This window comes from Artemia sp. Qi Xiang Cuo, chromosome 3 (assembly GCF_049724085.1).
Source record: "Artemia sp. Qi Xiang Cuo chromosome 3, ASM4972408v1, whole genome shotgun sequence".
In the NCBI taxonomy this organism is placed as follows: Eukaryota; Metazoa; Arthropoda; class Branchiopoda; order Anostraca; family Artemiidae; genus Artemia; species Artemia sp. Qi Xiang Cuo.
Window position 1 is genome coordinate 38,431,658 of NC_142796.1, and position 24,943 is coordinate 38,456,600.

A 24,943-nucleotide genomic window follows, 5' to 3' on the forward strand; every position below is an offset into this window, starting at 1 on the left:
GCTACTATTTAAACCATAACAAGACCTGACATGTCTTTTCAAACTCCATCTCTGACTATAAGCGCATCCACAACGCACACAGGCAAAGTGTTTTTTCCCACCACATTCATATTTGGCATGCTTTTGCAGGTTCCGTTTCCAAGCATAGTTCCGTCCACAGTTTGAACAGCTCCATTTACCTAAAAATATACAGACAAGAAGAAAAATGACTGGATTTTGAGTTTACGTGACAGAGGATAAAGCTAAAATGTTCAAAAATGTAGCATTTCAGTCGTTAATTCAATGGCAAAAAAGGGGTAAAACAAAGACAGGAGCCTCCTAATTTTTGAAGAACCTTATACTCTTCTCAACGAGATTTGGCCAGAGGGTGGACTGCAATTCCATTTCAAAAGCTATTTTTTTAATTCTGGAATGAAAAACAACCTTACGTCATTGATGAAATAAATAGCAGATCGACCCCGAGGACTGATGCTGATCACTCAAGCCATTTGATTAGTAGTTTTGTCAATATCTTCGGCCACAATAAAGTTAAATTTATAGAATTAAAACCGGCTTATTTGTTTGATAACGGTTTGGTTATATTCACAAAACTAGCTAGGCTGGTAGAATACGAGCTTGATAACCAAGAGGGGGTCCTAACATATGGTCCACCATCCATCATTAGATGCAAAATTTTCCCGTAGTTACCCGCGGTAGAGGTTACCCTATGACAGAAATTACACGTTCTGTTATTAATTAACTAGCTTACCCGCCGCGCGTTGCTGGGATCTCAAAAGAAAAGTAATTTAAGGAAAATCCCCTATCAGAAATTCTGCCCTCCAGAAAACTCCCCCTCTACGGAAAATTCTCTCCCACGCGAATTTATGAAGATCGTATTTTTAAAGTTAAAAGTATTTGAAAAATTCCCGCGCGGAATATTCTCCCTTCCGACCACCTCCGTAAAAAATTCTTCCCCCCCCCCCAAATAAAAAAAACCCCGACAAAACATTTGAAAAATAGGTTATGATTATTAACGACAGCATTTTCAAGTATTTGTGCTCAAGGGTATTTAGTTTCTGTCAGCATAAAAGATTAAGAAAGATCAAGAGGGCCTTGGGGGAGGAGGCAATATACCCAAAACCCCCGCAGGAGTGTACTCAACAAGTTGAACAGACATACATTCGTTTTTACTTATACAAGATTAACGTTCGAAGCGTGTTCCGGTCAAGGCATTGATTTTTGCCATGTGTTTACCCCGTAGAAAAAAAGAGCATCCTGCGACCTAACTATTATGATATATTCCATTCAAACACAGCATTCTCAAACAGTCAAAAGCGTACAGGTAATTCTCCCTCAGTAAGACATTTTCTTTGTTGGCTAATAAATATATTGCAAAAATTTTTCACCTTTGCTCCTATGAAATCAAAGAAATTGAACAACTTTCTTCTTTTATTTTGAAATGAGTGTTATTCAACTTGTTGACCTGTATTTGCAGATAAGAGAGAACAGGAAACATCTTCAATAGTACCACCGGTTCCTCCGCCTTGAGAGTGCGGGTTGACGTTGAGAGAACCTTTATGCGCTGACACGTCAGCATTTCCGCAGCCGCGAAAAAAGAAATGTTTTTTAAGGTAACTTGTCAGATTCCAGTCAGTGTTGTCAGATAGGATAGATTTTCACTCTTTTAGTGCTTTCCGAGGTGGCAGGACATGCAATTCTTCCGGATTAGCATATTTTTCAAGCTGATTGGCAAATTGTCGCTCGAAGAATAATACCCACTGCGCCTTGTCACCTTTAGTGGTTCCCTGATTTATATCAGACATCTGACAACACTTGAAAAGTCATAATAGTTAAGTAAAGATAAATATAGTGAGTGGAATATAATTACATTTTGTGAGTGCTCGGCTTTGTACAGAGTAAAACGCTGGTGTAGATATCATTTTACCTACAAATCACTGGTCTGTAAAGTTTTCTCTCTGGAATGAAAGGCCCTCGTCCAAGTTAAGAACAACATTTCAAGCAAGAAGTCTGAAATACAACCTATGCCAAAAAATCACATCCAGAGAATTCACCTGCTGTTATTTTTTACTCAGGGCAGAGGATCAAAACAAATTCTGAACTAACTTATGAGGCTTGACTAAGTAATCTCTATGAGCAGAACTATACTTAACTAATTCTTAAACTATTTAACCGTAAACATTCAGACGTGAATTAAGACTCCTAACATTTTAAGCAGGAAAAACAGGAAACAACACAATCGTCCAAAACTAAAAAACATTTCGATTATAACATGCATTGAGGTATTGCAGTTTAAGATTACTAGCGAAACGTAAAATTATGTGTTTTACGCCGAGAAGGATAGAATACGAGGCATTCAGTACCCTTCCAGAAGTTACCAGTCGATGCACCAGATCTGGTCATCGCAGATCCGTATGGTACACGAAACGACTGAAATCACAAAATTAAAAAATAAATAACAGGTTTTAATTTTAGACGGCTAAATAATAAAGTGGAGGAACATTTACCATTTATTTGTCAGTACTCAACAGCACCAATAGAACAAATTTGTAATCCAAAACAAAATATCAAAACAATACAATCACAAGATTTACTGGAAACTTAAAGCGAAGCGGTCACGTCGTTAGCTCAAATCTCCCCTAATTTTCACTGATTCACTTCAGTTAGTTGTGAGTCCCACGATTCTTTTCCTTCCGCCTCATTTCTTGTACCTTGAGTCAAATACTCGACAAAAGCAGTACAAATCATAGAGATATCATGATCTACTTTCCCTACGCCTCTTGTTTGACAGCAATTTCTTTTTTGAGTCATGTCACATTTCACATAAACAGCCAAAAATTTAACTGAAAACAGACCAATCGTCGCGTCCAAAACCAAACGACATACAAAACACTTTTTATTTCAACCAAAATCGGTTTTTGTTCTCCTACTAGTGTTCTCGTAGATGTTTATTTTATAGGAAGGCTAGAAAAACCGGCAGCGACAGGGACAAAATGTTTCAGTACCTCTACTAGGAGAGATAAATTTATGCACTAACACTGAAATCATCAGCATCATTATTTACCAAGACACCATTTAAAATCCTATATATTGTTATTGTTCAGTCAATATTTGGTTTAATTTTTCAATTCAAGATTGAAGTTGTAAAATTCTTCCTGTCCAGAAGCATCAGAAAATGATAAATCCATCAACAATCGGATGGATGCATACCCTTCTATGAAACCCATGTTTCTTAGAAGGGTGAAAATGGTGGCAAGCATTTCATTTTTTTTATTTCACGTTTTGGTGCTCCACGCCACTATTTATCTTTGTTTGCAATCTTTCTTTTCATAAACATTAGCTACCACTGCCCAAACAGTTTAAAATCCTTATTTTCATTCTTACGTGAAATTATGAGAATGTCGGATGTACCTCTTGGTTTTGAACAAGATAAAATGCTTCAATGATTTAGTTGAGTCTTCAAACAGTATTGAAACTATTTGCCGAATCTTTGAAACGGAATGAAATCACAAATATGCACAGAGCCTTTAAGGACAAAGAGAAAAGAATCGTGTGTACATAAGAAGCTTTAAATCTTCGAAGTTTACGGTGCGTTCTTGTAGTCGGTGAATTCTTTAGCGTGTACTCTCAAATGCCTTATAAGAGCATCTCTCCGCGATAAGAGTAACTGACAACTAGGACATTGAAAACGTTTTTTGATCCCGCAGGAGCTTCTTCGATGTCTAGCCAAGCTTGAACTTGAATACCGACCACTGAACTTCTTACCACAAATACAGGTTAATTCACCACCTAGAATTAATAATATAATTTAAGGAAGCGAAGAGAATTTTAGGCTTTTAACGGTTAAAAATGTAACTGAATATTGGTAGTTCTGAGTAAACTGACACCGGAGGTATTTTTAGCACTGACGGCGACATAGTGGTGAACACACACAAGACAACATACCCCACACCAGATACACACAGAATGTTTAATGCAGCACTTTTTGATGAGAAAACCCTCACGGAATTAATGCATTTCCATAAAGATTAGCAGCCCGTTCATCTTCCAGAGCTGCCACTCTTTGGAAATTTTCCCAAATTGGAACTTGGAAATTCAGCCAAGAGTAAGGGCAGCTTGTTAAGAGTGGAATTGGCATGTCGACTAGTCAATAGCGCCATCTAGCGTTTCTTAGCATTTCTTCAAGCGTCTTTATTCTGTTTTTGTCAGAAGCGAAGATCAGACACTCATTATTACAGTAATTTTGCCAGTTATACTAATTACACTAATTTTGCTTCATTATCACACTGAAAAAGGGCCAAATGCTAGATGGCTTATGTGCTTTTTTCGTCGACACTAGCGTCAGTTTCCGCTGTTACAAGTTACTCATACTCTTTGATTTCACTCCTGAATTTGGGGTTTTCCGAAAAGTCCCTATACTAAACACTGTCCTTAAAAAGCCTTTACTGATATACACTTATGCAAAAAGTATAGTAAGCATATAAGTATGGTTCCACATATGAAGCCACTTGAGACCAAGACACTCTTTCACGCAAAACTTTTTACGGTTTACTGTTTACCCCTCCCATGAAGTTCCAATTTCCTTTAAATATTTTGGAATGATATGGTGCATTTTATGTGTTTTGTATATTATAATACTATTTTGTCATAATGCAAGTTCAATATCCATATAAAAAATGATTACAATCATCGTTCGCAGAAGTTTGAATTTGCAAAATAATGGTTCCACCAAACAGTAACAGTGAAGATGATTTGATATATATCCAGCAGGTACCCTATGGGAGTCTAATCATCAAGGAAAGTATGTTGTCAAATTTGCATAGTTTTCACAAGAGAAAAATCTTCTCCAGTTTTCAATTTCCTTTACTTTTCATAAAGTTTGTTCTTTTTTCAGGGTTTTTGCGTTAAAATCACAGTCCTTTGAGCTGCACAAATATTTTCTAAATTCTACAGCCCCAATTATTTTTTCCTCGGTAAGGATCCAATTTTACCTTGTAAACGTAAAATATAGAAATTTATATAAAATCCTTCGTCAAGGCTCTTGTGTTTCTAGCTGTCTTACAGTAACATTAAAATTCGGTCTTACATATGATTATTAAGTCTCGTCTAAGTTTTGTCTAATAATTTCTTATACTCTACATACTTCCAATGTTTTGCGGGCTATTTAAAAATAGGCCCACCTAGGTAAATTCGTGAGCATGGGTCTGTTAAATAGACTTTTTCGCACATGCAGAACAATGATCCGTGTAGCGCAGGTACAGAAATGCTGTGCGTCGTTCGTTGGGGACAAATCAACACTGAGCTTACAGAATCGCACCGCTGATCCCCATCACAAACCAAATGGTCAGCGACCAAAAACCCTGAGAGACATAGCACTGCAAGTCCAGCATACCAACCACTCGGCTAGGACAGCTCCTAGGTTTTCAATGAACACATTATGAATTGAAGAATACATTAGGATGCAATATAAATACAACAATTAAAAATAATCCTTTCAAAATTGTTTCATAACACTTTTTAATACTTTGTATATTTTTTCTTTACCTTCCGTGTAAAGGTTAAGTAAGAGCAAATAAATAAAAAAATGTATATATATATTTTTTTAATCTATATGTATATTCGATTATATATATTTATTTAGCCAAAGTTGCAAAAATAGTAAAACGACCAAAAAAGTAGAGAACCTCTGATTTAGAGAGTACTTGTCCAATGGTAATTTGTGAAGACGCATTAGCTCCACAAACCGTAGGTGAGACTAGCTATGAAAGAGGACAAAAAAAAATCTGAAAAATTTAAATTCAAGGAGAAACCTTCTTTGTTTAATAATTGAAGGGTGGGTATTATACTTTGTTTGAAAAAGAATCACATCCAAACTATTAATATATAAAGCTCACAAAGTACCAAGAACAATGCAGATTAAACCTGAACTCAATATTAAATCTGTTTGAATTGATTAATTGGAAATTTACACATCTATATACATATTAAAATATTAGGAAAACTAGGAACTGATTTTTGAAGCTAAACCTCCAAATGCAGCAACACAGTTTTTGGTAGTAGTGGTGTTCAATAAAAAAAAAGAAAGAAAAATGGATTGAAATTTGTCAAAAATAAGCTAAAAACATATGTCACCGAGCAACTTAAGAAGCTGGAGCTGTCCTTTGAAGGTGGTTGTCTTTCCGAATAAACAGACTGCTAATGTTGGAATTTTTTCGGAGGAAATTTTTTTCAAATTTAACTTGGCAGTTTTTTTTTACAAAAAAAAAAATGTTTTATTTTAACATCCTTGGTACTTTAAGACCCCAGGAGGGTTTTTAATGTATGGTCAATCCTACTACCCCTACTTCGTCATTTAAAAAAGTTAAAATTATTCATTGGGAATCAAGAAAAAACTGAGTTAATAATTCAGCACCAATGCTCTCAACAAAAATGCCGCTTAATGGGCTCTTTGTCTAGCAAAGAGGCCGCTTCGCAGGAGTTCTAATATCCGTTGAACTGCTCGGGCAATTAGTAAGTAGCTGGGGCCTTCGGCCCTCACTTCGATAGGGTAGCAGGTAAGATCCTGGTGAATGAGTAAAGTCGCATCGCAAATGATTTGTGTCAGTTGATGAGGATTTTATAAACTTTCTCTATCTACTCTACTTTCGAAAACTAATCCCCCCCCCCCAAAAAAAAAAACTTTCTCCTTTCAACAAATTCCAGCGTTCTTGCCTGACTTCTTCTAAGATAATATGATGGCATACCCCCCTCCTAGAAAGCGACAAAAATCAAGTCCATGAATAAATACAGTTTTGGTTTTTCAAGCATATTCATACTTCCCTGTCTGTTTACTTAGCGTTTTCCTGTGTATCTCCAAGTTAATAGGTTTGACAGTTACTTATTTTGCTTTAGCTCGTGTAAAGGACAGGACTGTAATCATAGAATAGATATCTTCGTATATATATATTTTTTAATTTAAGGGAAAGAAGATTCAAACCCAAAGCCCAACTTTCCTTGGTATAGCCTAGTCAACAGATTGTTGGCTCGGATATGATAATTGTACAGCTTTTTGACAAACTGAAGAATCAGTGCCATAGATTTAAGAAGGAAATTCAGGTCCTAAAACCGTTAAACAAGGACAAACAAAATTATGATTTAGAAACGTCCTTTTATTAAAGTGACAACTTTTAATAGCCTCAATCCATCACCAAAATATATATTAAATAAACTGACCGAAAACAACCCAGTTCCAGGAGCCAAATCATGTTCTCTGCAAGAACGAACCTTTGCAGCATGTGTACAAAATCCTTTTCTAGTATAGGCTGTATGAGTGCCTAAGGACAACAGACATATGAAGGACTTTCTTCCACCACAAAGATACTTCATATGTTCATAAAACACTATTTTATAGCTTAGAACAACTTTCTATAGCTTTACAACTATAGCTTTAAAACTTGGAACATTTCTCACACGACCATAACCCTGAAAACAAAATAGTATCACTTTAAATCGGAATGTCGTAAGGAGTGCATACAGAAACTAAGTATCACTATAACACGAGATTTGGATCAATTTTATGAATCTTAGTGATGTGATTAAGTAGTGTCCGTCTCTCAGTCAGTCCCGTCCCACAAATGGAGCAGACAAAGGATTTTCTACCACCACAAAGGTACTTCACGTGTCGAACCAGACTATTCCGCGTAGCGTAGACCTTTTCACACTGTTGGCATCGCCATGATTTCTCTGAAAGAAGGTAGATAACATCAGCTATTAGGTCTTTGAAACACTGCCTACGCAATAATCCAGCCAAAACTGTTGCACCTATTCTATTATGCCTAGCTGTCCTGTTTTCAAATTAACAACAGAACGAATTTAGGCCGAAGATAAAAATAAAAATCAAAATCGAAGGGTTTGAACCGCTGAAAACTCAAAAACTATTGCATTTTGTGGAACAAAAATCATTATTTTCATATCAAATAAATAGTCATTTGATAAGCGCACATAGCCTAGCATGTTTGGGAGACACAAAAAATTCTTCCTAGGAGAACGGGGTATGACGCATTGAAAATGCACCTTTAGGAACAAACATGAGATTTGTACAATTTTTAATGCTGCTCCAACCATCCAGAATTTCTTGATGGACTTTCGGATGAATCCAGAGGAATTCCCACGTAATTTGGTATGTCAATGATAACCATATTAAAGCAACCTAATTCAAGGCTTATCCGGCTAACACATTCGACTAATGTTTTATTGAAATGTAAAACGACAACCGCCCAAAATAAATTACAGCACAGATCATCAGACATCTAAATTATGACGTTTTTCCATATGTCGTATCAAATTTCGCTTCTCGACAAGGCCGACAAAGCATACCGGACAGACGAAGGGTTTCCGACCTCCACATAGGTATTTCCCATGCCGTTGAAGCGATGACTTCGTCATGTACTCCTTCGAACATTTACCACACTTCCAGGGTCCTCCTCCTAGAAGGAGAAAATACTTGTCAAATTCCAAAATTGAGAGTAATGCACGACGAAAAATAGAACTTCCTGAATGGTATTTCTTGAAAAATAAAAAATAGAAAAACCTGAGAAATAAATTCATAAACAAAATAGATAAAACAGCATTACAAGCGTTGCTAAAACAGTTACCTAAGAATCAGACCGTTACCACTCACAGCCCAAAAGAGGAGCTGAAAGCCTTCATCAAATCTGTCGGCGCAAGACCACAAACACGCCCGAATCTAAGCTGAATAGCAAAATCGTGCCGGCAGGCAATATTACAGAATTTTCCAAACCAAGTTCAAAAGTCTTAAAACGTTTAATCCGAATATCTTCATTTCTTCTCAAAGAAGACAAAATTACATAACTTGCACTTCTTTCGAAAATGAAAGGAAACTAAGATATATTCCTTTAGAGAACCTTGGCCAACTAGTCAAACTTGAAGAGGCGTTTATACTTCACAGGAGGTAGGGGAGGTCATCCATGATTAGGGTAACAAGTTTCACCATATATATATATATATATATATATATATATATATATATATATATATATATATATATATATATATATATATATATATATATATATTATACTTATATCAAAATCAAGCCAAATTATGCAGTGACACGCGATAATCGCTTATTTTTTATTTTAATTCTCGAAGACAAAAAAGTTTTCATAAGAAGCTTAAAAACCTCCTCTTGGCTTTCCTGTTGAAATATCAAAATGTGAGTTGTGCACTTTCGGTTTTAAGCTCGGCGATTTGTAACTGACAAAACAATCACTTTATTGCCATATTTACATAAAAGAATAGTAAGCAAAAAATTGTCAAGGATTATCATTGGAGTATTTTTCAGAGCGACAATTGACCGTCTTCAGATGACGACTTAGACTTGACTTCTTAGAAAATGACGACTGACAGAGATCACAGAAGAAACTTTTCTTTCCGCTACACTCGTACTGCAAGTGGTGCTTTAATGACCGCATATGCTTGTACTTCCTGCCACAGACAATGCAAGGGTAAAACCTCGGGCAGTCTACCATTCTCTGACCTGCAACAGTTTGATTTCTTTCAGGATTACTTCATAAATTTAACTTTAATGCATAATTTACTACGACTACTAACAACTCACCGCAGCACCAAGCTGCCTGAGGCCAACACAGCTACGCACGCTCCTCCTCCATCTTGATCTATTCAAAGCCTCCCTTTTTACACCCACCGAAGAAATTTCCATTTCCTTTAAATCTTTCTTCATGATGTCCCCCCACCCCAGCCGAGGACGACCTGCTTTCTGTTTAGCCCTAGACGGTTGGCTTTTTTTTGGACGGTAAATGCATAATTTGTATTTATCTAAATTTATTACCCTCCGTAATTCAATAAGAAAATAGCATGCTTTCATACCTAAGGGCGATACATCCTTGCCGAATCTGCAGGAGTTTCAGAATTAAGTCTTAGACAACTTCTAAAGATTTTCTAACAGTTAGTCCTCCCCGTCCATTCCAAGAAAAAGTTACCATTTGAGGTAACTTTTTCTGACGCTGACCCGTGAATCAGAAATTAAACTCAAAGGGCCAAGAATAGTGGAAATTAAATTTTATTATTTGAATAGATTAAGTAGAAATTTACACAACCACAAATATGCGTAAAAATTATGAAAGTCAGGACTTCAAATATAATAATAATAAAAAAAAGTCTTCCGGAATCGTCACGCGTAAACCCAAAATCAATCCGATCTTTCATCCCTTAGTCCTATGACAATCTACCTTAGTTCTGCTCTTAGTTCTGCTTTAGGAATGATGTATGGACGGATGGATGATAAACAGACTTATCTATCAACAAGTGGAATGACATCATTTTTATACAATCCTAATTTGCCTCTCACCCGGACTACCTGTCTTGGCTTTTTCTATAATTCACCTTGGCTTGATGTCCGCAACTACTTGATTTTAATTAATAATAATAATAATAAAAAAAAGACTTTGGAACAAGCGAAATAAAAATCTAAGAAAATCGCGGTTTTTAGACATTGAATAGATAGTGATCTAAGGCGAAATGGGGGGGGGGGCGGTTATTTTCATATTGTTGGCACTTTAATGAACACGGAAAAATAATAGCAATACTAGCAGCACAAAGAGCGGTAGAGTGGTTAAAGCTGCACCTGGAAGATCTAGGGATTGTGATACAAAACAACCTGTCACAAGGCCTTCTCGTTAGAGGAGTGGCAACCCTTGCAGCAAATATAGCAAAGAAACTGACAAGGCTTTGCACTGTGTTTGCTTCAGGTGATTTGTGCTTCAACAAGCTCTTAGTAATAGTAGTAGTAATAATATTAATAAGAAGGACCAGGCTGTTTAGAACAGCAATTATAAGAAAAAAAAAAATCTTATATCTACCCAGTATTTCAGAAAGTGTCAAGCCAAGATATCTACCAGATAAAGCTAGTGTTGCCTCTGATAAAACACAAAATATCTGAGCCAGTCCATCAGAAAAGCCGCAGGTCTACCCACCAAAAAAAGAATATACTGCATATTTTATACCCAGTGTCTGATACCTTTTTTGTCAATGATCTGTTTTATTGGCAAAAAACAGCTAGAATAGTGACTGTTGCATCTTTGTATTATACCTACTCAAGCTCTAGCAAGGATCTTTAGATGGTTTCGAGTCATGGCTAAACTCAAATTTGAGTCGAATTGTAGGCACGCAAGCAAAAGTCGAACTCAGATGTCATCTATAAAACTTGGGATAACTTTTGAGTGTCTTCTTACAAAAAGCCTAATTGGCAGTACTGATATCATCATAAAGGGTTCAAAAGTAAAATTAGCATTAAACGGATAGTTCAACTATGACCTTATGATTTACGAGTCTGTAATAATAATATATATATAAAAATAAGTTTTATTCTTGGCAAAAAAAGGCAGTCATTCTCATCGCTACAATTTGATAACAGAATCGATAGGTATAATATTATTATTTAGGTATAATAAAATAAATATAGTATAATATATATTATAATATTATTATTATTGGCATTTAACGGTTAGCTCGACTATGACCTTATGATTTCTCAAGTCTGTAATGTTAATAAAAAAAAAGTTTTATTCTTGGCGAAAAAAGGCGGTCATTATCATCGCTAGAATTTGATAACAGAATCGATAGGTATAATATTATTGAATCAACAAAAGTGTTTAATAGGGATACGAACTGAAGTAGTGGACTTCAGGGCTCCACCCTCCAAAGAATCGTGATTATTATTTCCAAATAACCTCTGCTCCATTTGCAGGTTGCTTACAGTTTTTATGAATTTGGGTCCCTACGAAGCACATTTCTGTGCAAGTGTATGTGTAAATAATAAGAGTAAACCTAGATTAGGAACTTAACCAAAATCACGATTTAGAAATCAACAACATTCCCTTATTTTAATACAAAATAATATGGCGCTTCTTTTTTTAAAATCAAGTTTTCTAGTATTATAATATATTCTAGTATTAGTTTTCTAATACACCAATTGAAGGAAGTACAATCCAAAAATATTGCCATGATTTGAAACAAATATCATAAGACTACCTTTCATCAGCTATTTCCTTTGCTTTATGCTATTGCACCAAGAGGCTATATAAAAATTTCGGGGGGAGGGGGGGCGCATAAAAGTGCCATAATATTACACTTAAAGAAAACAAAATGAACACCTTTTTCGTGTTTTATTTGTCTCCAGAAAAAAAAGGGGGAGGGGTAACCGTTACTTTAGCCAGCCTTGCTTATCTTGTCTAAACTAAGAGTAACTTATTGACTAATAAAAAAATGATGATAAAACCCGATCCTATTTCAATTAGACGAGACAAGACAGATTAATTTGTATCGTTTTCCCTTTTTCGTCCCCGCCGTCACTTGTTAGCAACTTCATCTTCAAACATAATCTGCTCATGGCCCTGAACTCGTCTGAGGTACACCCTGTCCTGTTTTCATTTGGCATTTTACGGACGCAGCGAAAGACTAATAAACAATTGAAAATACACGACAAATATTTTTCAATACAGCACGGGGAAACCGGATTCCAATTGGTATTTGTCTGTACAAACGCTAAATAAAAACGGAGCTTAACCTTTGGTTCCCATTGATGCGATTTTTTTTTAACGCAAAACGGCTCTCGGGTGGCGGATGTCAGAAAATCGCAAAACCGTTTACACAGAAACGGTTCACTGCAGCCGTTGAACGGCAAAAAATATTATGAGATGTTTATAAAGCAAATGCACAAGAATTGGCTAAACGAAGTTTTAGAAACCAAGAAAAACATTCAAAGGGCTAACTTGTTAAGGGCTAAGTGTTCTTTTCAAATATAAATGGAGAAATTCAGATAAAGACGATTAGTTTCTCAGTTACTTGCAATTTTTGGTTCTACAAAGCTTTCAATTCAGAATAACTTATGCGATTTTCAACGGCTCATTAGAAATATTTCAACGCAGCCGTTGTAACGCATAAACTTGCAGCAAAAATAGAAGAAATTTGACGTATCAAGCAAAAACGGCCGTTTTTGCGTGAAATCGCATTAGTGGAAACCCAGGGTAAGCATTTCCCAGTGGCACCGGAAAATATCGACCACGACGTTCAAGCGCAACATAGGTAGCGCTGATGCATACATTCAAGGCTTCAAATAATGCCTGAGCTGTATAATAGTCATATTTGTCGATAAAAGAAAAGTTACGCATAGCAACAGCGCCGATTACATCATACGTATTTTCTCGAGTTGATACATATTAAACTTTTAAGCATAATATTTGTTAATAACCAGTCAGAGTTAAGATATAAGGCATCATTAGGGTATGAAAAGAGAAACGAGAGAAGCTTGGAACTTGGTTCGATCTGGTAAAAAAAACTATTAGTGGAAAATAGTTTGAAAAAAATAGTATTAAATCAAGCTTTCAAACAACTTCTTACAATTTTAACTTTCAGCTTCTCAGCTTCTGTAAATACAAGTGCTATCATCGTCAAGAACAAAAATCCATTCTATTCATAAATCTTGGCTTTTTTTATCGACAGGTGTTACTGTAATATGGCGCAGGCAATAATAATATAGTCGGGAGTACCCAAAATAACAAAGGTAATTAAGTATTGTTCTACTGGCAGACTGCCAAATTTATCCTAATATCCCACAAAACGTTTGGATACGACACTCTACCCCCTTACTTGGATAATTTCGACACTTTGTTTGATCTTGCTCTTTTGTTTATATCATCGACATTATTCAGGAATATTTCATAATAATAAACACATATAAAACAGAACTTATTCTAAAACACTAGCCACCTATCTGTCGAAATATGGAATTGGTGGATAACAGTGAAAAATCTTCCAAAGGTCATTTTTACTGTGGCAGTTTTGCTTTTCATTGGTCACAAAATAATTAACAGTCTAAATTGCCTCAGTTTTAGAAAATATATTTCTCTTTCTTCAAATTAGTCTCCTTCTCTTTTTCAAATAGGAAAAAAGAAGACTCAATAAGAATTAACGATAATTTTTTTTCACTATCTGCTTCTTACTAAATCTCAACACTGAAATGTCGCATACTATTGACCTCATTCTACTCTTTACCAGATTACCCCTGCCGTATCACCAATTTAGTTGCATACATTGTAAGTAGCTTCTCAAAATTCCTTTCAAGACCCAATGTCTCCTGTAGAGGTTCGACGCTTTTGGTAGCCTGGAATAGGCCTAAACTTTAAGTATCAAGGCCGACGCGGAGGTCAAAAAGTAATGCCAGAAAGATGCAGCTTTGACATACAGGAAGGAGGATTTTCAAGCATGGCCAGAGGCAAAAATGGGTGCATAAGTACGACGGACGGTGTGTAACGCTTTGGCATAGATGAGGAGGAGTAAATTAGAGGAAGGGGAATCAAATTAAACAATAGCTTATTCATGACACTAGAAAAACATATACATTCGAAATAACTGCACATAAAAATAAACCCAAAAACCTATTTTTGGATGAAAGCCTAAAAGGCTAAGAACAAAGGTTACTTCGTGCAGACCAAAACGTAAGGACTTTTTTAAGGAAAATTTTAAGACTAAAATGGAAGCATGGGGTAGTCACGGCATAAAAATTCGGGCTTGAATTGCCCATTGTCATGAAATTTATCATGAGTGTCCCACACTTTCATTTCCGTCTTAAAAATTTCAACTTTTTAAGTGAGGCTTGAACTTGACTAAAACAAGACTAGAAAAAACTATAACGCAAATAATATAGGAGAGGGGTAAAAGCTGATTGCATATTTAAATTCAGCTGAATGCACTGTATTTGCTGCAGATAGGCTTTACTGAGTCACACATCGTTTTCAACAGTTATCGATCCTGCAGTTACCATGTCAGTTACAGCTCTACATGTCTCTTGTAATGTCAGTTCAAGTAGCAAACCGTTTTTTTTTCAGTTACTTCGCCGACGACATAGCGCTAGTTGCGAACACCGTCAAAAAGGTCACCGAAGCTCTCCAGGTGCTCTCAGAAGAAGCCTAGAAAGTTGGACTGAAGATCAACTGGCAGAAAACCAAAGTTATGCTCCTTGAGCCCCCCACGTCCCGTTCTAATGTAAAGGAAGTCAACTTCGGAAGCAACCGAGTAGATGTGGTTGAAGACTTCATTTACCTGGGATCTATTCTGTCGAAGGAGGGCTTGATCACAAAAGAGCTTACATCTAGAATGGCAAAAGCATCGGCACTTGTTGGGAGGCTTAGCAGCATCTGGTGAAAGCCAAACATTAGCCGCTTTACCAAAAAGGCGCATTTACAATGCGTCTGTCAGCACCGTTCCGCTTTATGAAGCGGAGACGTGATCAGCTGCAAAATCTATCCTCAGCGCCGTGGATATCGCAGAGATGAAACCTGTCCGAAGAATCGAGGGATTTCACTGGACTAACTTCGTTAGCAACCAGACCCTCCTGTCACTTACGGCACAAACTCCTTTCTCGACGCAGCTCGCCCAGCGTACTGTTCGGTGGTACGCCCACCTCCTTCGCATGTCAGGTGACGCACCGGCACGGGTCGCATTTGACTTCGACCCCACCCTACACGGATGGAAGCGACCCAGAGGACCCCTTCCGCACTAGGTGGAAAGACAAAGCCGATAAATTCCTCACCCAAACCCATATCCCGGTGGAAGAAGCTGCGAGCCTGGCAAGGGATAGGTCAACCTGGAGGCGCCTGGTCTCATCGCTCTCTACGCCGAACCCTCGGCAGAAGCCTTAAGTAAAGTAAGTCAAGACTTCGAATTAAAAACAATAAAACACACCATTTTCTGTACAGCTTTGTAAGGAAGGAAAAGTTCAAGTTGTAAGTTCAAACGTAAAAATAATCGTCTTCAACCCTTTTCCCCTCCGAAACCTTTGTCCGTAAAAACGTAACAAAAATGAATATCAACTAATTTTGCGTTTTGATACTGGACGGTAATTCTGTTATGATTATCGGTAGCATCTTCGCTACTTTTTGCCAAAATTTAGTATCTGAATTTTTCAAATTGTCGAGAAAATCGAAAATACGACTGTTTCCATTTTTGGAATGAAAGAAGTAGATGAAGATACAAAACTTCAATAGCCTTTCTGAAGCATGTTTTCTTCCTATGTTTCCCACGCCGTTTTCGGTTGGGCGTAAATACTAGGTTTTGCAATTTTAGTGTACCGTTTTAGGTTATGGCTACGGAAAACCATTGCAAGCTGTTTTTTCCCCAGGTACATAACAGCCGATATGCAGTTTGTAGATTTACATTTTTGCCCGCCTAACTCACTCACTCACAATGTTGCTTTGAAGTTTATGGACAAGGAAAACACCTAGGGTATAAACCACATGGAGAGGTAGGACACTGGAATATCGATTGCTGGACCCCCAGTCAGTCGTTATTTTAAGTTATAGTCAATTGAACAATTCTCATATAAAATAACCGGAAACACCAAACACATTGATTGCGTTCTCCTATCAGTGCGGAGAAAAGACCGTAAATTTTGTTTGGTAAAAACGAACAACTGATTAGCAATGCTAGTTCCGCATCGCATATTATAAATTCTCAATGTCTTCCAGGAAAAATTACAAAACAATAGTTTTCCCAAAAGAATTGGGACATCAAGCTGAATTTTAACGTAAAAGCGAGGGACTGAGGAGGGGGCATCCCCCCTCATATACAGAATAATTTCTGTTCGTTTTAAGTTTTAACGTTGTTCCTTAATTTCAGCTGAAGAAGCTTTTTTATTTTATTTCGGACCATTTTTCAAATAATGCCTGGACATCCGCCTCCCCTCCGTGTAAAATTCCCCCCTAGAAAAATTCCTTCATATTATCCGGTAAAATTTTTCCTGAACAATTCCATCTTTGCTGAAAATTCACCCCCGAAAATTTCCTGCGGAACCTGGAAAGCAATCCTTACTTTCATTTGAAAAATACTTTGTTTTTTATTTAATTTCTGATCGTTTTTCAATCATGCCAGAAATCCCCTCTCTTTGTGGAAAATTCCCTCATGGAGAATTTCTCCCATAGAGCATGATTTCTCCATATATTGTCCGAACCCCCACCCCACGATAAAATCCCTCAGGGCATCTTTAAATGCAAAATTGAGTCTCCGAAGAGAAAAAAAAGACAAATAAAAAGAATTCCGAATTTGAATTCTAGCAAAATTCCTCCCATGTAAAATTTTCCCGGGAAAAGTCCCCCCAGAAACTGTCCTCCCCATGAAATATTCTCCCTGTGGAAAATCCTTCCCAAAGACCCTTCCTCCCCCCACCCCGAAAGGAATCTGTATAATTCCCAATAACAAATACTATATGTAAACAATGGGCAGATTTCATAACTTGCAGCCCTTTCCCCAGAGGCTGTGGGGGTCAAGTCCCCCCTTAGGCATAATCATTCGATATTCAAAATGGGTATCTCAAAATTTTGATCGAACGTCTTTGAGAAAAAAGGGGCGTGGGAGGGGGGCTATTGGCTCTCAATTTTTGTGTCACTTAAATAGGACACTAGAACTTTTAATCACCGTTTGAATGAGTCCTTCCCAATGTTCTAGGACCATTGGTTCAATATGATTACCCCTGGGGAAAGAAAAGCCACAAATATTCAAGCATCCGTGATCTTTCTTCTGGTAAAAAATACAAAATTTCACATTTTTCTAGATAGAAGCTTGAACCCTCTAGAGTGCGGTTCTCTGATATGCTGAACTTGATTATGTGATTTTCATTACGGCCTTTAACTTTTGGGGTATTTCCCCCTTTTCCCAAGAACCAGGCGCATTTTCTCTGGCTCATAGCTTCTGATGGGTTACATGAAACTAAATGAAATTTACATATTTGGAATCAGCAGAAAAATTTGATTCTTTTGATGTATTAATTGTTATCAAGTCCCTTTTTCAAGAGTTTCAGTTACTATTCGGCCGAGTCGCTCCTTATAGTTCGTTATGATGAACTATTTGATACAATTTGCTGTATGGATAGAGGAATTTTGCCTCTCTCATCCGAATCAGAAGAAAACTGGACGTTTGCCAATATTAACACATTCTTTTCCTTGTATAACATTAAATTTTACTGCCGAAGTCAAATTCGGCTAATGACAGAACCTACCTTAACTGATGCTGAATCGAAAGGAAGAACAGGCATGAAATTTTTGTTCCAAAATCAAAAGTAAAATGAGACAAAATAGAGATAAAAACATTAGTAGCTAACGAATTCGGAAGAATGAATTCGGAGCAAATGATATGTCAAATGTGTTTTCTGTTTGAATTTTCTATGGCATATGCCACACGTGAAAGACTTCTTGCCCATACATTCCAATTTCTGATGACGTTGCAAACTTTTTCGAACCCTGTAGCGTCGGCCACACACTTCACAGCTCCACAGATGTCCATCTATTGTGTTACCTGGAACCAAAATACCTTTATACAGGGTGGCACAGAAGTCACTTTGCCATTTTAAAATAAAATTTCTTTTTGTATTTGGGCGTACTTTATTAATTTTTCTTACAACATAGATTAAAAACTGAAATTTTACTTTAACTTGTGTATGAAAGATAGTGTCATATAACATAGTGTAATCATGTGGCATAATCAAATAAGACACATAATCATGGATGTGGTCGGGTCATCCTCAATGCTACGCTACATATTTTCAGGCTTGTGTATTGAACGGCCTCGTCCAGGTCGATACTTACAACCAACAGAACCATGTTCTTGAAAATGCTTCATCAAGCCAGTTATAGTATGCTTAGCAGGAGAATGCCTAATATTGAAATAGTCAAACAGTTCGTGGTAACGAACTGTAAGTAAGGAGCGACCCGGCTCAATAGTAACCAAAACTCTAAAAAACGGAATTGTGATACCAATAGATACATCAAAAGAATCAGATTTTTATGCTGATTTCAAATATATAAGTTTCATCAAGTTTAGTCTTACCCATCAAAAGTTACGCGCATGCGAAAATTTGCCTTATTTTGAAAAAAAGGGGAAACACCCCCTAAAAGCCATAGAACCTTAATGAAAATCACACCATCAGATTCAGCGTATCAGTGAACCCTACTGTAGAGGTTTCAAGCTCCTATCTGCAAAAATGTGGAATTTTGTATTTTTTGCCAGAGGAAAGATCACGGATGCGTGTTTATTTGTTTTTTTGTTTTTTTTCAGGGGTGATCGTATCGACTCAGTTGGTCCTAGAATATCGCGTGAGGGCTCATTCGAACGGAAATTAAAAGTTCTAGTGCCCCTTTTAAGGGACCAACAAAAATGGAGGGCAACTAGGCCCCCTCATACGCTCATTTATTTCCCAAAGTCACCCGATCAAAATTTTGTGATAGCCATTTTGTTCAGCATGGTCGAAAAACAATATGTCTTTGAGGATGACTTAATCCCCCACAGTCCCCGGGGGAAGGGCTGCAAGTTATGAATTTTGCCAATGTTTACATATAGTATTGGTTATTCGGAAGTATACAGACGTTTTCAGGGGTGATTTTTTTCTGGTAGTGGGGGTGGATGGGTCGGAGGGTTACGTGGGAGGATCTTTCCATGGAGGAAGTTTTCATGGGCCAAGGGGCATTGCTATGAAGGGGCGCCGAATTTCCCAGCATTATATAAAAAAAAAACGAACAGAAATTAACTAAAAAAAACAAAACAAGTTTTCAACTGAAAACTTTTCCACATCAAAAATTAAAACGGATAGAAACTATTACGTATATGATTGGGTTCGCCCCCTAGTCAATACCTTGCTCTTTACGCTAAATTTTTCTTAGTACTTTCATAAGAGCTATTTATTCTAATTAACGGCCTTTGTGATTAAGGGGTCATTCTTAAAGAATTGGAAAAAAAATTCAAACTTTAGTGTAAAGAGCGAGGTATTGAATAGGGGGCGAACCCCCTAATATACGTAATAAAAATATACGAATATAGAAGTTTGTTACGTAAGTTAATTCGTAAGTGACGTATACTTATTACTAATAAAAATGTTCGTAAATAAACTTAAACAAAATTAGTGAAAGCCATTTAGCCAAAAAAAAGTAAAATTAATATACAAATTTTGTTTTAATTATTCATGTACGGTGAGCCAAAATCAAAACCTGAATTAATTCAAAAACGTTCAGAAATTAAATAAAAAAAATAAGTTTTTTAACTGAAAGTAGGCAGCGACAATAAAACTTAAAACGAACAAAAATTATTCCGTATATGAAAGGGACTGTCCCTTCCTCAACACCTCGCTCTTTACGCTTAAGTTTGACTCTGTCTCACAACTTTATTTTTAAAAACAATAAAAAACTTTAGCATAAAGAGCGAGACGTTGAGGAGGGGAAAGCCCCTTTTATATACGGAATAATTTCTGTTCGTTTTAAGTTTTAATGTCACTCCTTACTTTCAGTTAAAAAAAATTGGTTTTTCTATTTAATACAGATAAGATATGTGTGTTCAAATAATTGAGCCAAGCATCCATTTAAAAAATAAAATTCAATTAGCTTTACTCTTCCTTTGATTGTAAATTTATTCGCATGAGAATTTTCATTGTTTTTATTTCATAACCGTAAAAAAAAAATTTAATTCATTCAACAAAAGATAATTCATTTTAAAGTGACTTAGTCACCACCCTGTATTTACATCGATGACTTCGTATTCGGTTAAGCTCATTATCCAGCATTGTTCCAATAAAGAGCTATGTACAACCGATACAACCATACGTTTTGAAAATGCCTCTAATAAAGAATTCAAAGTGACAAGATCCCCCTCTTCTGTAGCTCCTTGGTATGAAAAAGAAGAAGGAAATCAATTACACTCAATAATCTAATAAGATAATTCGTTGGTAATTCAATTAGCTACCTTAAATTAGTAATTTTTCCCAAGTCCGGGAGACGACAGAAAAGGATTTTTCTTGAGAAAAACTTGTCAGTCATCTTGTTAGTCTGACTGATCTACGAGGAGACCTACCAATATATAAGCCCTTTTATAAGTCAGACAAGCCCTTATTTTATATAAGCCAAGCTTATATTTTATATAAGCCCTTTTATAAGTCAGACAAGTCGTTTATGTGTACACGCAAGTACCTCTTTAGCATTGGGATTCAAATAAAAACAAGGCCAGTTCAATTCGACCAATCAGAAGGAGCAAATACCATTACGCTCGACTTCCGACTTCTTGCACACGAGTATTCAGGGGGTCTCCTTTAAACTGATGGCTTCTTAATTTTCAGGGTACTCAAGCAAAAAGCACAAAATATTTTATATTGATTGTGTTTGTACTCTATATGCCTGAAGACAGACAAATTAAATCTTGAATATAAAAGACTTTAGATCTGGTAGTGGAATTGATCAATTTCTTGGATCAACTTCTTCGGAACATTGGGACAAAAGAATTAAAGTACACTATGTGCAAATTTTAAAGTCGAGATTCATGTCATTTATCGAAATAGAAGCATCAGTTGGTGACTTCTGAGAAACACCTGAGCCTCTCATTCAATTTTTGCCCCTCTAAAATCCTACACTTTTTATCTTTTTCATTATGAAACGGCAAAAAAGCTCGAATTTTACATTGAATATGTGACCTATCGATTACCACGCATAAAGAGAGGAGAGGGGTTCAGCTAAGATCAGTCCCAAGGATACCTCCTAGAAGTAAAACTGAAGCATCGAAGCGTAAAAACATACACTTTTTTTCCTCACTCGAGAAAACCATGGATAACTCCTAAAACTCTGTGATTATGCAAGTAAAGCTAAGAAGAGTTTTTTACATGATCACCTCAGTAAAAGTATTTATAAACTTTTGGTGCCCTCTAAACAGCAGAGCAAACAATCTTCATCAGGAGGATTTTGTAATGAACAAGCAAAGGGGTTTCGACACCTTTACATTTTTCAGTCGGAAATCAAGCGTACAACATAAGTTTCAATATCAATTGCATTTGACAAGCAGTAACACCAATTCACAAAATCCAGAAAGGAGGCGAAGGCCACTGCTTCAGCTGGAAAATGCTCTATTCCTTCTTAATATTCTTTTCGAAAACATTCCTGGCATTTCATAAAAACCAAAGGAATGCTATTGACCGGGACATCTATAAAGTTAATGTCAAACTTTACAGATCGTCTCATGGGACATGGGAGACAAAACTCAAAACGAAGAACGCAAAACGCATAACTCCTAGCCAATCACTAATCTGCGGGTCTGAAAACAAATGTGTGACGTTATAGGACGAGTGCCTGAAGCTTCACGCCAATTAATGAAACGGTGACAAAATTTTATGGTTTCGGCATCCTTTTCTATCCTGTTTAAAATGTTCTTTTTTTTTACGTCTGTCGTCTGACAGGCCGCCTTTCGTTACTCAATTACTTTGATGCCTCAATTTAATGCGGCTGAGACGGACGAGTGAATATTGCATTCACACATCGCATCCCACAACTGGTCGTAATATAAAACTTGTATTTCACATAAACCTTTATCCAGAGGCAAGAGTCAAAGATTACCGGTGTTAGGCAAAAGCTGAAGGGGGAAGAAGCGCCAATACTATGTTTTAAGTGAGATGATTCAGGAACTATTTGGAGAAAGTTGCTGATTGAATGCTTAGTTAAGGGCATAACAAAACGAATAAAAATCACTTCCAGAAGTACTAAAGATGAAATCAGGTCTTTTGGCCACAGAAAAACAGATCTCCAATATATTAGATTTCTCAAATCAAAGACTAAACTAATATTTAGGATAGCCGCAAAGTCCATACATAACAACATATAAATTACATCTAGGGCTTGCTTTCTATTTGTATGCACACACATGTCCTTTATAAAATTTTCACACGCGACGTGAATTGACAGAGATTAACTAAGCTAACTTTCTCTAGTCAAAAATACATAATGCTTGAGCTGGATATTACCTTGACCAAGGCGGTCTCCAGAGAAGGGTTGAGTTGAGGGACACGGTACCCTCTCAAAAATTTTAAAGTCACAAACAAATTTGTAATTTTTGGCGGTTTAATGCAAAGAAAAACATACGAAAATAACCTCGTCCATGGCTAACCCCCCCCCCCCCAAAAAAAAAAATCAAAATCTTATGTATGGGCCTGAAATTGCCCCAACAGAAGGGAATTGGCCCTTTAATAGGAGCAATTAAAAACTTCTATCAGACTAGAAGCAATCATGACACAGAGCTGCAATAAAATACAAGTGGGCTCTAGGTTTCGAGCCGCTACGGACAACTCCATAAAACAAACAGAAAAGAAAACTCGAAGACACAAATCTATTTCTGGTTTTAGTTTTAATACACGAATTGTCTCGTAGAAAATATCCCAAATTGTTGGGAATTCGCTCATCTGCTAGAGCATAGGAAATGCTCAAAAAATTATTTAACGTTTGACGAAAAACATGCTGCATCCGTACCTATCTTTGATAATCCTCATTTTTAGGGGATATCAATTTAAATGCGTAAAACTGAAAGAGTCAGATTGACATCTAAAGGGCACATATATCAACAAAATCGCGCGTCTCTTACCCCGTTACTGTCATGCCAAGACCCCTTTGACATCAATTGGTTGTTTGTTTTTTTTTGTTTTTTTTTTATCAGCGGTGATAAAAGTTGTGTTCTTCTTTTTCAGTCATATTGCAAAATTACCACTGGTAGTACCTCCCCAAAAACAAACATATAAACAGCGTGATATACAATTCCCGTTATTAAAGAAATCGACGTTTATTGAAGACCCCTCCCTCTATGGAGCGCGTACACTGGGAATTTCTGAATATACTACTTTTTAATTAACTATTTTTTTCACCAGCCTTTTAACCTTAACTTAAAACAAATAGGCAAATGTAATGAGTGGAAACTTTAATTCCCAAGAAAAAAAAAACAACTAAAACTAGCAAATATTTCACAACAAGAGCAAAAAGAACGAAAATAACTTCGTATTCATTCCGAATATTCCCAAGTCACTATTTAAAGCACACTTTAACTCACTGGCAGTAGGAAAAACACAATGCGCGAACGACTATTCACAAACTAAGGTTTTATAATATCATTTTATTGAACTTGATCAAAATTAAACATATTAGAATTATGATGATTCCGAATATGTCTGTGTACATGATCACGCCTAACAAACACTTGGGGGCAATAAGGGCAGCTAAAGAGCAATTTTTCGTGCAAGCTTTCCACGTGTCTAATCAAGGTAGACTTTCGAGTGAATTGTTTTGAACAAATATCACAAACAAAGCTTCTTTTCGTCATAGAATCCTTTTGCCTGACCAATACTGAAACTTGATCTATTTTCGAACCTGAAAACAAAACAAAATGAAATCGTTCAATGTCCATCACTGACCAGCTGTGTTCCCAGGTTGGGCTATTTACCACCAATTGGGCTCTAAAGTTTTCACCTTCGCGGGACAAGTGACTAAAAACCCGCGAGGCGGGTTTTTGGGCTATAATGTTTCAAATCTCGCTACTTTTGGGCTAGAAATTTAATCGCTGGAAACCCTCCGAAAAATCATGTTTGTTATTTCCATTTGGTCATTTAGCTTCTCTGGAGTCTTGGATCACAATATAATTATAACGTGTCTTGGACTATGGTTACTCCCTTTTAATTTTTGGATACCCCACCCCAAATCTTCATCACCATTGCTTGAAAATTAAAATATTGGGGACCGTTTACCGTCCCCAATAAAGACAGTATATACGCATAATACCCTAACACCTTTTTTCTGAGCATCCACTTCCTGTTTCTAAATGCCAGACGCAAAAAATTCATAGTTATTACAAACCCAGATTGAAAAGTTATCGAAAATAATGAAACTTCGCATTCAGAATGTTATGGAATCACAACAAAATTAGTCAAGCAGACAGGGTGAATTTTTTTAGTTTTAAAAATTCAATCACAGAGAAGGATCTTGGAGTCCGGCATATATATATATATATATATATATATATATATATATATATATATATATATATATATATATATATATATATATATATATATATATATATATATATGTGT

General features: G+C 36.5%; 1 protein-coding gene and 1 long non-coding RNA gene across 2 annotated transcripts in view; both read right to left on the minus strand.

Annotated features, from left to right (window-relative positions):
• Positions 1 to 3,653: 3,653 nt before the first annotated feature.
• On the minus strand, positions 3,654 to 7,530 carry LOC148954073 (uncharacterized). The gene is made up of 2 exons (XR_016141476.1): positions 7,210 to 7,530; positions 3,654 to 3,786 (listed from the first exon to the last, which is right to left on the minus strand). It is a non-coding gene; the product is annotated as an uncharacterized LOC148954073 (long non-coding RNA).
• Positions 7,531 to 9,171: 1,641 nt separating this feature from the next.
• The window catches only part of LOC148954074 (uncharacterized), a 75,367-nt gene continuing 59,595 nt past the window's right edge, over positions 9,172 to 24,943 (minus strand). Inside the window, exons 5-6 of the mRNA XM_089085813.1 lie at positions 18,271 to 18,363; positions 9,172 to 9,535 (exon numbers count right to left, since the gene is read on the minus strand). Of these exons, the coding sequence (XP_088941939.1) occupies positions 9,312 to 9,535; positions 18,271 to 18,363 (317 nt within the window). The 3' untranslated portion in view covers positions 9,172 to 9,311. The remainder of the gene's footprint in view (positions 9,536 to 18,270; positions 18,364 to 24,943) is intronic.